At 54.0% G+C, this 14,253-nt stretch overlaps 3 protein-coding genes and 1 pseudogene across 4 annotated transcripts, besides 1 other annotated feature; 3 read left to right on the top strand and 1 right to left on the bottom strand.

Moving 5' to 3' along the window:
- Window positions 1-1,462: 1,462 nt before the first annotated feature.
- On the top strand, window positions 1,463-2,437 carry NCS57_00590700 (CBFD-NFYB-HMF domain-containing protein; the record flags this gene model as incomplete). The annotated part of the gene is made up of 4 exons (XM_053055813.1): window positions 1,463-1,628; window positions 1,835-1,945; window positions 2,049-2,176; window positions 2,231-2,437. The coding sequence occupies 4 exons, from the start codon at window positions 1,463-1,465 to the stop codon at window positions 2,435-2,437; spliced, it is 612 nt and encodes a 203-aa protein (XP_052914768.1).
- Window positions 2,438-3,525: 1,088 nt separating this feature from the next.
- Window positions 3,526-5,580, top strand: NCS57_00590600 (uncharacterized protein; the record flags this gene model as incomplete). The annotated part of the gene is made up of 1 exon (XM_053055812.1): window positions 3,526-5,580. One exon carries the CDS (start codon window positions 3,526-3,528, stop codon window positions 5,578-5,580), a length of 2,055 nt encoding a protein of 684 aa, XP_052914767.1.
- A 689-nt stretch (window positions 5,581-6,269) lies between these two features.
- On the top strand, window positions 6,270-7,871 carry NCS57_00590500 (annotated as a pseudogene). Its single transcript has 3 exons — window positions 6,270-6,462; window positions 6,656-7,229; window positions 7,289-7,871.
- Window positions 6,270-7,871: a sequence feature.
- Window positions 7,872-8,250: 379 nt separating this feature from the next.
- NCS57_00590400 (Dopey-N domain-containing protein) lies at window positions 8,251-14,137 on the bottom strand (the record flags this gene model as incomplete). Its single annotated transcript, XM_053055811.1, has 6 exons — window positions 8,251-9,561; window positions 9,611-11,076; window positions 11,129-11,364; window positions 11,417-13,797; window positions 13,849-13,976; window positions 14,038-14,137. 6 exons carry the CDS (start codon window positions 14,135-14,137, stop codon window positions 8,251-8,253), a joined length of 5,622 nt encoding a protein of 1,873 aa, XP_052914766.1.
- Window positions 14,138-14,253: the final 116 nt, after the last annotated feature.

Genomic DNA, 14,253 nt, shown 5'->3' with positions numbered 1-14,253 from the left:
TGAATCTAACCTCTCACTAGCTAACCCATCCAGTCTCAGCTCGCATCGCGTCTACTGTTGACCGCATCTTGAGCCTCGAATTATTCCCTGCTCAGCCTGGATTGGAGTCACTGATTCTGCCCTCTTGCTCACCTCGCCAGCCAGAGAAACCCCACATATGCACCTCTAGGACGGCGCTGCGACCTCAAGCGAACAACTCAGACACCCTCTCTCGCCCTCCACGTCTTTGCACCTCGCCCTCTCAAACCTCGCCTCCAGCCGCGGCCTGTGAGCTTTCTTCCTTTCCTCGTCCCCCTGCTCTTGCAAACCAAACAAACCCCGTCGCGAGATTCCCTCGATCGCAGACACACGCCCCGGCCTGGTCCCCCTCTGTGATCCGATCCGCACAGGACAGTGCCCTCTGAGAAGCTGGTCCCTTCAGTGTCGAGCTCCAACCATCGTCGCCCGCTGACGCGAGAGCTCCCAAACCCCGCGACCCATTGGCATCTGCCACTGGCATTGGCGAACGAGAACGCTTGCGAACCCTTTCGTGTAACAGCCCTTTTTTTACAGTACAGTACAGCTCCGTACCCGTACCCGTACCCGGTACTCCCTCCGTGCGCAGTCAACACCGCACCGCACCGCAACGCCGCTCCGTCGCCATCTCAAGTCGCGACTTCACCTGCGCCGCTCCGTCCTCCCACCGACGTTGAGACGCGCCTGAACGGCCATACTATACCGGTTTTTGCCTCGCCTGGGACCCTGCCGCTGCGACCTGCGCGCAATAATCCCCCTTCCTGCGCGTATCCTCCATCCTGCGCGTGTGTTACGTGCCCTTGCGCGCCTCGGCCTTTAACCCTTGATCTGTATCTGTCAGCCGTTACCACCGGCCGACATCTGCTGCAAGCAATAACTCGCCGAGAAAGGCAGAGAGAGAGGTGCGTAGACTGCGCGCGCGCGCGATTCATCCACACCCGCCCGTCTCTCCCAGATTCGCGCATCTTTGCTGGACAATTTGCCCTTGCCCTTCTCTCCCGTCAGAGTCCCCGACCTTGAAGTCTTGGTCCCTGGTCTCGTTCATTCTTGGCCCTGCGTCTGCGTCGATGAAGGTCCCACCCCTCCCCTCCCCTCCGGCTCCAGCTCCGCTCCGTATCTACCTTACCTCCAAATCCACAACCCACAGCAGGCACCTCAACCACGCCTCAGAGCACACCCCCCCAAAAGCCCCAAGCAACCCGGCGTCATAGCCCCAAGATCCCGGGCCAGGGACCGCCTGCCTGAGCGACTAAGAGCCCTCGCCGGCATTCAGGACTGACGCAGCACTGCAGACAGAGACCCCTCTCCTCTCACACACACCCCAACGACGCTTGCAAGCCCTACCGTCTGCGACGTGGCCTGGGGACACATCATCTCGAGGCCCAGCTGTGCCAGCCCGAAATCCCCTTTGACAAAGGACGCTAGCAGCCGCTGCAGGTAGCCAAATATGTCGGATTCCCCCCAATCCCCTCCCAAGGAGGTCGACCAAGGTGCACAGTCACCCGAGGACGAAGCACAAATGAACGAGCAACAAGACCCACAGGCCGCAAACACGGCGGGCTACGAATTCGAGGGGGTTAAAGAACAGGACCGATGGTTGCCCATAGCCAATGGTAAGTGCTCTATCCCCAGAGGGGCCCTCGTCGTGATTTGCTCGTTTCCTCGTGCGCGAGCTGCTCGAAGTCTCAGCCTTCTAGCCGTGCAGATCTTGCCGGCCCTATGTCTTGCGATTCGTCCTCCAAGTCGCCCAAAGCGCCTCGAGCCTCCAAGGCCGATAGAGCTGATGAACTTGATGCTAACATTCGCAACTTTGCTCCAGTCGCCCGCATCATGAAGAATGCCCTGCCCGAAAATGCAAAGATAGCCAAGGAAGCCAAGGAGTGCATGCAAGAGTGTGTTAGTGAGTTCATCTCCTTCATCACCAGCGAAGGTATGTTAGCGCTCCTCTTACCCCCCTCAGGACTCGCAGTTACATGCTGCGATCCGAGTCATGTCTCTCCTCTGCAGCATGCTGACGGGGTTGGCTCGCACAGCATCGGAGAAGTGCCAGCAGGAAAAGCGCAAGACTGTCAATGGCGAGGATATCCTCTTCGCGATGACATCTCTGGGATTTGAGAACTACGCCGAAGCTCTCAAGGTGTATCTCTCCAAGTATCGCGAGGTTAGTATATCAGGTTTACTGCTCGGTTCGCCCTTTATTGACATACGCCAATAGCAACAGAATCAGTCAAACCGCGACAGAGTCATGGAAAACACCCCTTGGGCCGGCGGCATGATGGGCGATGCCAAGGCTGAGCCCGGTGCTGTCGGAAACGAGTTTGCCCCCGAAGGCGCAAACAGCGTCGAGGGCGCCGGTGATCCTAACTACATCTATGGGTCGCAGCCTGGCCATAACGGCGCTGGTGCTGGCGATGGCTACTAAGATGTTTCTAGTCGCTTCCGGATATGTCAGGATTGCAGGTGCAAGGCCTTGCATGCGCTGCTGGCCTATCACCCCTTGGAAAGTCGACAACAACCAACAACAGTCGCGATCTGGATCACATGGATCACCGAACCGATTTGTATTACCGCTCACCTGCCGTTACGAGAACCCCCGAAGGAAGAAACAGCGGACGGTGTATAGAGGCGGATGTATATGTACGAGAACATATGGATTAAGGATATGGAATGGAATAAACCGGAAAAGCTGGGAAAGAGACTCGATGGTGCTATCGGAATGATAGAGTTCTTGACAATGCCGTCTCCTATGCCTCTCGGCTGGGGCAGTCTCAAGCCCAGGCATAACAGTCCTTCGACAGTCAGATATCGGACTCAAGGATACAGTCCAACAGCTATGCATCGAGTCCTAGCACAGAATAGAAACTTGCGTATGGAGTGTTATAACTGATACCTGACAGTCTGCGACTTACAACATGACGTGTGGAGTATGAGAGGGTGACATGAACCTGGCCGGTGCTTCTGGAAGCAAGCCAAAATGCTCGAAAAGGAGAGTAAAAAAGGAAAATGAATAGAAGTCGTCTTTTGTTCCGTTACAGGCTCAATTGACCCATTTGTTTCCATTCTCGGCATTGTTTCTTTATTGCCCGAAGAGGTCGACCAACGAGCAAGACTGACGCAACAATGTTCGTTCAAGAGGTGCACGGACCACCATATCCGGATGCAAGAGGCACGTGTGCGACCCCACCTAAAAAGTGTTATCGAAAAAGAAGTGCCCACCAGCGCCTAAGACTGGATTGAAATATTTGCCTTCTCTCACCACTCACTGCAGGGCTGTTTGTCTTCATCGACCAGCACATGTGCTGATGATTTATGCTTATTATGACCAGTAATTCGTCCTGGACCACCTCGCAGCACCTTCTTCAGTTCATGAACATCCCTTAAACCCGAAACCCCCTCTTTTCGGTGACGGTGTCGAGAGCCCTGTTGCCTGAGAGACGCCACCATTCCGAGCGAGCGAGCAAGCAAACCTGACATCACACGATTTTCCCCTCCCGCAAACGATATACACCCATGAGACCCTTTACACCGACGACCAGGAAGTTCTCTGGTCCTGTTCCAAGGGGCTCGACGCCCGTCCGGTCGATCCTCAAGCCGGCCTCTGTTCTCGGCAGAAGAAAGGCTGAGCATGCTGGGCTCAGCGATCCCCTCGAGGCACCCGAAAGTCCCACCAAGCGCCGCAAGGTATTTTTTGACGACATCCGAAACGTAACGTACGAAGTTGGCCGGAGGACGATGGACGAGGTCAAGCTGGAGGTCAGGACTGCTCTCGAGGAGCACCTGCGAGGGAATGATGGCCAGTATGATACTCTCAAGGAGCTGTTTGCCAGCGACAAGCAGCGCTACCTGCCGCCCGTCGTCGGTGAAGAAGACGACACTTTGAAGCCCCATGAGCTCCAGGTCTACGTCATGGCCCTCACGGGCTGCATTCCCATCCTCAAGGACAAGGCCTGCAACGGCCTCGTCAAGACTATTCTCAAGTGCTCCTGGCTGGGACGAGACGACGACTTTGTCAAGGTCTTTACCCACTTCCTGGCCGCTCTGGTCAGTGCTCAAGGGTCCTACCTGTCGCCTGTTCTGGCCATGATGGTGGGCAAGTTCTCTGATAGCCGTCCCTCTGTCTGGAGTGTGCCAGACTTTCCTGAGGTCAGCCGCGAAACCATGCGGGATAGATTACACGGCACCCTGCAGTATTTGCTCCAGATGTTCCCATCCGCTGTCCCTGTGCTGGAGAACCTCCTCGGCTCCAACTTTCCCTTTCCCGACCAGTCGATGCGTGTCCACATGGCCTACGTCGACAACCTGCTGCGAATCAAGAAATATGTGCCCCTCTTGCGCGACGAGGTGCTCGACCTGATCCTCAACCGGGTTGTCAAAATCGACTCTCAGATGCAGGTCGACCTGGAGGATCTGGACGATGACGTGACTGCCGCCGTCATGTACGCGCTGGGCGATCACTCACGCGCGGACAAGTGGGAGGACGACGGAGACGACGAAAGCGATAACGAATCGGTCGACAGCGATGATCCAGACTTTGATCAAGATGCGGCGAGAATCCAATCGATCAAGGGAAGCGTGGAAAAGATGGATGCTGTCCTGGACACCCTCTTCCGCGTCTACACCCCTCACTTTACCAACCCCGGCTCGGACACGGCCTTTGACGCGTTTACGGTACTGCTTCGCGAGTTCGACCACATGGTGTTGCCCACCTACAAATCACGACACACACAATTCCTCATCTTCCACTTTGCGCAGATGCACGAGCGGCTGACGGATGCTTTCTGCGGCCAACTTATCGCGACGGCCTTTCAAAGCAACACACCCAACGTGCTCAAGCAAGCTGCTGCAGCCTACCTGGCCAGCTTTGTGGCTCGCGGATCCCATCTTCCAGGCAGCTTGATCCGCAACATCTTTGGGCTTCTGCTGCATCATCTGGACACGTACCGTAAGAAGTACGAGCCTCTGTGCCGCGGACCGGACCTGAAGCGATTCCATCCTTACTACAGCCTCGTCCAAGCCACACTCTACATCTTTTGCTTCCGGTGGCAAGATCTGATTGTGTCAACACCAGAGTTTGTGGACCGCGACGACCCTGCCTCGTACATCGGACAGGAGATGGAGTGGATGGGAACCTGCAGAAAAGATCTCTCGATCCAGATCTTTGGCAAGCTCAACCCGCTCAAGGTCTGCGCCCCCGTTATTGTCGAGGAGTTTGCCAAGATAGCGCACCGTCTCAACTTTATGTACGTGTATCCGCTGGTGGAGGGAAACAAGCGGGTTCGCCTAACGCAATATCTCTCGTCAACCTACTCAACAGGCGGTGCTCTGCGAGACGCGGGATACGAGATGCAGGACGAGAGCTACCATCAGCTGGACCCGTATTTCCCGTTCGACCCGTACCAACTCCCAGTCAGCAAGCGATGGCTAGAAGGTGATTACGTCCACTGGAAGTCGATACGCGGACTGAACGCGGAGGACGATGACGACAGCGACGACCTCGAGGAGCTGGACGAGGATGATTTGGAGGAGGGAACGGCGACAGACAGCGAGGGGGATGACTACGAATAGAGTCGTGGAAAGTTGTGCTGCTGCTGTCAATTTCGAGATGCATTGAGCGAGGCGTTGGACGGATTTGCTTGTCTTTTAACAGGGTATTGGTTGATTGGACAATACCCATTGGAGTTCGGCTTAGAGAAAGATGATGATTTGTTAGTTTTGCCATAATATCGAGATGTTCTCGTGTTATGATCCAAGAAAAGCATCAAACTTAGGAGCCCTGTTCAATGAATATGCCCATGCGAATGCAAGCTACCTGCCTACCTACCGAAGGTACGTGGGCGCTGGTGCCTTCTAGTGTGACGTAGATAGGTCGGCACTGTAACATGGAAGTGAGCAAGGCGCAGGAGGCAGGCAGAATGCAGTGCCAGCCACTGTAGTCTAAGCCTTTGGGATGACATGGCTCGCGGATCTAGAAAAAATCCGATTCGTGACTTACACACGTGCCTGGCCTGGCCTGGCTCAGCTGGCTTGACTCTTCAACCACCTGTGGCTGACTTATTACTGTTGCCCTCCTTTGAACGCTGTTTGTCGCTGGTTTAGAGGGATTGTCCTGATGGCCCATTACCGTTGCAATTGAAACTAAGCTGCAGCTACAGCTACCGTCTCCTTCGGCAACGGCTCCTCGTTTGACCCGAGCTCTCCCAGACCCGAAGCAGCGTCTCACTCACACTACCTTGCCTTGACTTATCAGCACTAGCATCTGGATCCAATTACCCAAGAGCAACAGAAAAAAAGGAGTCAACCCAGCCATGGCCTCTTCAAAGTCACCGGGCGATCGGCCGTCCTTCTCGGCGTTTTTGAAAAAGACAAAGGACAAGGTCCGCGGCATCAGGCGTGATGAGAGCGCCTCGCCGCAAGGGCGGGGAAAGGCGATTGCAGTAAGCAGCGAGTGTAAGTCGAAGAGAGCGGGTTCTTTCATGTCTTGGCTTTTGAGACTTTGGTCTTTGGATGTCTCGGGATTTGCTTAAGAGTCGGGATATCGAATCTGAGAGTGTGAATGGATGACTCAGATATTGACGACAGAATCAAGCTCAACTCACATCTAGCTACATCTTGTTGGATTCAGGCTGACGACTCATCTCAGCGCCCGACACCAGCAGCGGCACATCGCCACCAAAATCCAAAAAGTCGCTGTCGGCCAGCGAAAAGGCAAAGGTCCGACGCGCCCAGGTCCGACGGGCTCAGATCCAGCACCGCCAGCGCAAAGCAGAGTACCAGAAGGAGCTGGAGCTCGACATCACCCACTACCGCGAGCTCATCTCGCTGACCGAGTTTGAGGCTGGGGAGCTGCGCCGTCAGAACGATGAGATCAAGGCACTTCTCGTATCAAAGGGCATCGCCGTTCCTGATTGTGGTAACCCGCAGTGGCAGCTGCAGAGGTCTGTCATAACACAAGGCGGCGATGCCTGGGTGGATGAGATTTTGGAGACGGGCGGTTATGACTCTGGGGCGTTGACTCAGAGTGAAGGGGACATGTTTGCTGATGTCAACGTCGACGATATCATCGTCACTCTCAAGAAGGATGACTGCATGGACACGCCCGTCTTTAGCATTCGGTCCAACTCGGCCAGCAGCAACGCAACTAACTCACCGACGGCTGAGGGTGACTCGGGTCTTTCTCAGGAGGAGGAACAGATGGTCATCAACTTTATTCTCTCGTAAGAGCCTCCGCCTTCTGCACTGACATCATGTTACAGCTTCACTGACGTTCCCATAGTCTCGAGCACATCTGTTGGGACCACTTCTTCCTCGGCGACTTCCCCTCCCACTCTTACCTCTCAGACGACGAGGCCAAGGGCCATACTCTCATGGCCTCATCGCTCTGCATGGCGCACGCCCCGCAGCATGTCTTCCTCGGCCGAAAGCTCGTCTCATCGGCCTCATCTTGTCACAACCGCCGCTCTCTTGGCCTCGATCCCGTCGTGCCCGCAGTCTCCTTTGAGTGGCCCTCGCCGTCCATCTCACTCTCATCGCTACATGGCCTCGCCCGTAGTCTCAACCCGGGAGACAAGGAGCTCACTCCCATCCAGGCGTGGTTCGAGCTCGCCGCCAGCTTTGACAAGAGTGTCCTGCTTGACCCGGCCACGCTGGATCTGCTGAGCAAAGAACTCAATGGAGTCGTCAAGTGTCTCGAGTTTGGCGCTGTTATGGAAAGGGAGGCTTTCAAGAGTGTTGTCGGCAGGGTTCTAGGCGAGGGCTTGGAGGATGCCATGGCAGGGGTTGCGCTCACCCAGCCAGACGGCCAGCAGACACAAGACTCGGAGAATCCATTTGGTCTTGTGGGGTATGCCTGGGCTTGAGTAAGGGTTGGTGAAGTGTAAGATTAAAGGCTGGATCTTTTCCTGTGTACTATGTTTGGAGTTGGGGAGCGGTCAGATGGAACCTTGGTGAGTAACTACAGATGTTGCCGTTGCGGGCCACTAACCAGACCAACAGGACACAACATTTCGAGCCCTGTAGCAGGGTATGACTGATACAACGAGTGTTGATAGTTTTGGATTTCGCGTACATTCATAATAGGGGCTTAAGACGGCCGTAAACATCTATCTATTGAGGCATATCTCCTCGCGTCTTTAAAGACAACTCAGCGGCGTGCATGTGTTTCGCTCCAAAACATGCTCCGTTCTATTAATCAAATGTGTCGACCCAGTTCCTCCCGTGAAAGTAAAATCCTCCTTTTTATAGAGCCCTGACAATACTCCGCTCATCAAACAGATCTTTCAACAAGCCAGAGACGCACGTCTCCCGGTCGAGCCGACCCATTGCGTACGTAGACTCGAAAGCAAAGATGCTGAGCTGGCCAAAGAAGGGCCGGAGCACCTTGGCCACCAGCTCGTCCTTTCTCTCAAGGCTGACATCGTCGTTTATGCCACCTGGTCCGAGGAGTGGCCTGCGGGATGAGCCGCTTGCCACCGGGTTGACCACCGAAGAAAGCTGGAAGCCCGAGTTGGACACCGCGGCGCCAAGTTCATCAGACAACTCGTCGACCAAGGCGACAGGTTGATAGGTAGACGAACGATAGACTGCATCGATGGTGTCGGTGATGAAGAGCCACTCATGCAGCTGGAAGTCATCGGGCGCCACACAGATCAGGAGATCGAGAAGCTTGCAGGCCTGGAGGATGGAGGCATTGGTATAAGTGTCAGATGCAGGGCTATTGTCTGGGGCCACAACTGAAGAGATAGCCGCGTGGATCTCAGCGTTGACAACAGGCCACAGCATGCCAAGATGAATGGCACTGGTCCTGAGGGCGAGAGCACGGAAAACCATGTAAATATCCCCTCGGGTGGTGGACGATGGCGAAGATGTTGACGAGGCGGCGAGGAGCTCGGCCAACTTGCCAAAGATGTCCGAGAGGTCAGCTACAAACGCGTCCTCGGCGGACGAAAGAATCAGAGTGGCGATCCTGCGAAGGTTGAGTTGTGTCTTGCGATCAGCCTCAAGACGAGCTGATGTGGCTCCGACACCAAACACGATACCGGCCGTGGAGGGAGAGCTAATGCGGCCGACGATCTCGGACATCTTTTCCTTGTCCGCCAGAGTCCATTGTCTCAACAGCGGAAGCCAATCATCCTTTGCCAACGCCAGGTTCATGCCAAAGAACTTGGAGTCGTTGAAGGCATCACCAACATCCTTCTTCCAATTCTTCTGGTTATTGTGCAACCTCGACAGTTCCGAAAGAAGACGCATGGTGCTCTTGGAGACGATGTCGGGGAAGCCCTTGGCTCGTAGAGTTGGCCCGATTACATTGGTAGATATCGTTGCAGCAGCAGAGAGCACCCTGTCAGGCTCGACGAGAATCTTGCTGAGGTTTGGGACAATCGAGGCGAGGATAGATACAACATCGTCAGGGCTTTCAGCTGCGCCGTTGAGTGAGTGGTTAGAGTCGGACTTGGGGATCTTCTCAAGGGCACCACTTGGGGCCGCTGGCTCAGTGAAAGTCATGGGTCTCGTCGTAAACAAGGCAGTGAGCAGTCTGAGGAATGTGTCCTAGCCAGAAGTCAGTAAACATATCGATAATCGCATGGGGGTCACTTACTCCTAGCTCTCTTCGCATCCTCCGCTGCTCTCCAAAGTTGGTATTGTCGACCTTCTCCCCAAGAATAGCTGCAAACTCGAGCAAGTTTGGTAGTGTTTGACGATGGGGGAATGGGTTCGTCAACAAGTCTTTGAGGAAGACCATGCAGTCTTGCCAGATCTCATCCATAGCGTCATCGTCCAATGTCCTAGCATACTCAACAAGGAACCAAACAAGATCTGTGTCCTGGAGAGATATTGTCATTGTTGATTTCGATGCAGGATCGATTGTAGCTGGATTTGTTCGTCGGTAGATGGCATTGAACAATGCCGGCATGCAGTGTCTTGGCCGAGAAGCCTCCAGCGCGGACAGAAGGTTGAAGACCTGGTTTGACTGAGAACCCTCGGTCGAGTTTTTCCAGATGTCGATGACAGTCTCGAGACACTCCAGGTTCTCGGCAGCAAAGAGATGCTCGAGCAGACGTCTCGCACGATTCCGCATTCGCAAGGACGTGTAGTTGAACGACCCAAAAGATCCCTGATCTTGCTTGGTGGAATCGTCACCCTGGCCCCATGTCCAGATCTTGTAGCAGATGCGAACGGCATCTTGGAGGGCCAGGTGAACAGTCAAGCGGTCATTTGCCGTAGCACTCCGAGACTGGGGGGCATCCGACTGCCAGACATTCGAAACCATGCTTCCAAAGATGGACTGAGGCTGGTCTGGGCCCTTGACCACTTGTGTCCGAGCCTCCTCCCGGAGAAGCTGCTCATGGGCCCGTGCAAGAACTTGTTCAAGGCCGTTGAGAAGGTAGATCAGCGTAGACTCGGGAGAGGATTTCTCAATGCCAGTAGACAGCGAAGTGGACGCGAAGGTCTCTCGCAAGCTGGAAAAGGTTGCGCCAATCTCTCTGCATAGTGTCTCGACCAGCGGTATGAGAACCTGGAAAATGGACTCTGAGTAAAATGGCAAGCATTCAGCAACGAAAGCAACCCAGCTGTCCAGGACAGGCCGACTGTTGGGTGAGCCCAGCCCATCCTGAAGACATTGAAGTAATTGAGGCGGTGGCGATGAGATGCCTGGTCGAGCATCCGCCCCCGAGAGGGATGGCCTGCTCCCTCGATTCGGGTCGAAAACGGATGGTCTCCTCTCGGATATGGGTGATGGGGTAACTTCAATAGCTGGAACGTCTCGAAGCTTGAGGGTATCATAGACCACATCAAGCAGAAGGACTTGCACGTGAGCATCAGAGCCTTGTAGAGACTTGAAGAGACGCTCGATGAGAACGTTCTCCAGATGGAACCTTGAGAGAGGGGCGGCAAATGGACCCAGGAGGAACTTGTGCAAAAGGGTGAGTGAATACCGATACAGCTGATTGACACGAGCTTCAAAGTCTTTGTTAGTGTTCGCGGCGGGGTTGCCCCTGATGCATCTCATGCAGACACGAATGAAGAATTCCTGTAACGTCATCTCGTGTTCCTCTCCTCCAGCTGTCGTCTCGTCAGTATGAAGCAGGGCTTTGTAGGTAAAAGGTTGTCTTACAGCTGATTTGCATCTGTTGGCCATGGAAAGAGACATGCTTCGAGGCCAAGACGTTCCAAGAAATCTCTGCAGCACAACCGAGAACATGTGAAAGAGTTCGCAGGTAGTACAGACAGAGATCCAGATCATCATCCTCGGTAAAGGTGGGTGGTTCTTCCTCCATCTTTTCGTTCGCCTCTGTCAGAGTCTGAAGGAAGGGGATCTCGCATAATTTGGAGACAAAGATCAAGAAAAGTCTACGCAAGGTTAGCATCGGTTGTCCCTTTTGTATAGCTCAACAAGTCTCACCGATCAATCCCCAACATGCTGTTCAGCCACGACTTCACTGTCATGTACAATTGTGTGCGGTCATCTTGAAGAGCGTCAAGAACCAGGAATAGGGGCTGTGTGAGCATGATCTCGTAGTTGTCTGCCCCAGCGAGCCGTGGAAGGGTCTTGATATCAAGCATCGGCGTCTTTGAGCCTCGTCGCTCTGAAGAAGCGTTGTCTTGTAGGGTGTGCGACCATAGGACACCGAGTGCGCGACCTTCATCAACAGGCTCAATGATGCCACTGTATCTAATGTCATTGGAGATGACGAGGCTAGACAAAGCTGCTTCGATATCGCGATTGAAAGGCGTCAAGGCTGACTGCAGCTGCCATAAACCTCGCACTGCCTCCACGTGGTATTTCGGCTCAGACGCAGAGAGGTATGTCCAAGCCTGCCGCACCAGAGGGAGTACTAAGCGTGAGAGTTGTTTGGTTTCGATCCTCTCTGCATAGTATAGCTGTGTCGATAGCTGTAATATCGCTGCGAAGGATGGAAACGGGATTATCTCTGGCTGGTCAAGTAGGTCATGCATAAGTTCCAAGAGCTGCGCTTCCTTGACTGGATATGTCTTGGGTGTCTTGTGCATTGCAAGAACCAAGAGTCGTACACAAATGCCGAGGTCAGTTGCTGACGAGTCCAGGTTTTCACAAATAAACTGTGATGCTTTCTCCAAGATCATTTGTCCAATGTCCAGGGGTTTAAAAGGTGGCGGCGATGCCTCGACGTTACCTTGCTCATTGACATAGAAATTCCGTATCTTCTTGAGCACATCCACTGTTGAAGGGGACTCATGTATCCCTTCACCTTCCACATGCTCTGGGAATACCCTCTCTGGAATAATCTCCAGAAGTGATATGGCGACATTTTGAGCTTGGCTAGACAGGGACTGGGATGAGGAAGAAGTCGAACTGTCGTTTGATGCCAAACGGCCCTTGGAGTCTTCCAGCATTGCAAGGGCTGCCAGGCAACACAGAGGGGCGTGGATAGTAATCATTTCTTCTTCTCGCACGTTGAAGTTGGTCAGAATGAAGTTGACTAGCGAGAGCTTGTCACTTCGTTCTGCAAAACTGAGAGTTCCAGGGCCCAAGGCCTGCGCAAGAAGCCCGACAATCTCACCGTAAATCAGGCCACTTTCGATTCCGTCAAAAAAGACGCTGGCACTTCGCACGACCTCGTTGAACTCGGATTTGGTCGAAGCTTGGTCCTTGAAACGTCGCACACTCTCGATTATTGGAAGAAACACCTCGGGAACAACCAAACCGCCAATCTCCCACCGATCCATTAGTGAAAGACATATCCTGTAGGGTCTGGCTCGCTCGCTGGCTGTGTTTTGTGAGTTGCCCCTGATCATCTGGAGGATAGCCTTTGTCAATGGTTGGAGACCGAATTCCTCAAAGTGGCTGGTCTTGGAAGCTAGATACGCATGATGCTCGGCAGAAGGACTATGTGGTCCTTCAGGACCGTGTTCGTGTTCCGCAGTTGGCTCTGGGCCAAGAAGCCAGGCCCATAAGCGTCTGTTCAGGCTCATGTCGCGGCGTGTGACAACACCAACCGCAGCCTTGAGAAGTAGTTCTAGATCAACAGGTTTCACTCGAGTCTGAATGACATGTGAATTCAGGGGAAGATGAGAAACCAAGAGATCTAAGAAGCCGCGCTGGATAAGCAACTGTTCATCAGAGAGGCCGCTTGCAAAGCAGCGTAACAAGAGGCCCGGCTCGGGAGATGTCACGACCGATGCGAGCTTGCCCTTCGTCCCTTCAGCACTTTCGTTTTGTGCAGTCGCTGACTTGTTCGCATCGGGTGCAACCAGCGGACCTAACGTGGGTAGGTATCGCACGAGATATGCGAGGGCACCTGAACGACGGCTCTGGCTGGTAATGGATGCCAAGAAGAAGCATTGCCAAAAGAATGCGTCACCTGTTGAGTGCTGTTCGGTGATTTCTTCGCTCTGAGCTGGTCTAATGGCATGCTTGAAGCTCTCAACCAGGCGCAGTGTTCGATCAAAGTCCTCGCTTGTTTCTTCTTCTAAACCTGGTAGTAAGGCGAGAATGATGGACTTCATAGCCGGTCGAAGTGATCGAGGATCAATCCCAAGGAAATGGCGTTCTAAGAGATCGAGGTATGGTGCCCGAACGGATAGTGAGGCGAAGGAGAGGACAGTTGCCAGTCCGGGAAGGTATAGAGGGAGGTCTCTTGACAGGCCATCTTTGCCAATGACAGAAAAGACGAGGTTATATAGTTCTAGGGCTTTCTGGTGTACGCCGGATGGGAGGGACGGGTTGAGGCATTGTGAGAGTCGTTTCGCAACGGTGGCCTTGGAAGGGATGGCATTGATCGACTTGGGGCGTGCTTGTAGAGCCTGACAATCTGTTAGTTTCTCATATACATGATATAGGGCGTCGATGCGCACCTTGAGAAGCCTGTTCAAAAAGGAAATGTAGTCTGCCCACTCCTCCAGGGCTGTCTCGAATAACACGAGCGCCTTGTCAATCCCGTGGGCATACTTGCGATAGGACTTGTCCTTGATTGGGTGTTCCTCTATCCACCTCATGTTAGCAACCGAACCTGGTGATCCGAGCAAGCCATGGCGCATGCGTACCTCCTCCGAGCTGGTTCCGCCATTGTCGTGGGATAGGTGAATCTCGTCCCGAGCTATCGGGGGACACTGAGCGGCGACCGGACCCGGGCTCAAGAGCCATGACTGTGGACTATTGTGATGGAAGCTGAATATGAGAACATCGAGTTCCCTGAAGAGTGGCGACAGTGCCAAAAGGCATCGCTAGCAACCAGAGCGTACGATAGTTGATTTGGTCGC

This window comes from Fusarium keratoplasticum, chromosome 4 (assembly GCF_025433545.1).
Source record: "Fusarium keratoplasticum isolate Fu6.1 chromosome 4, whole genome shotgun sequence".
Classification (NCBI taxonomy): Eukaryota; Fungi; Ascomycota; class Sordariomycetes; order Hypocreales; family Nectriaceae; genus Fusarium; species Fusarium keratoplasticum.
This window is presented reverse-complemented; position numbering and strand designations above follow the sequence as displayed.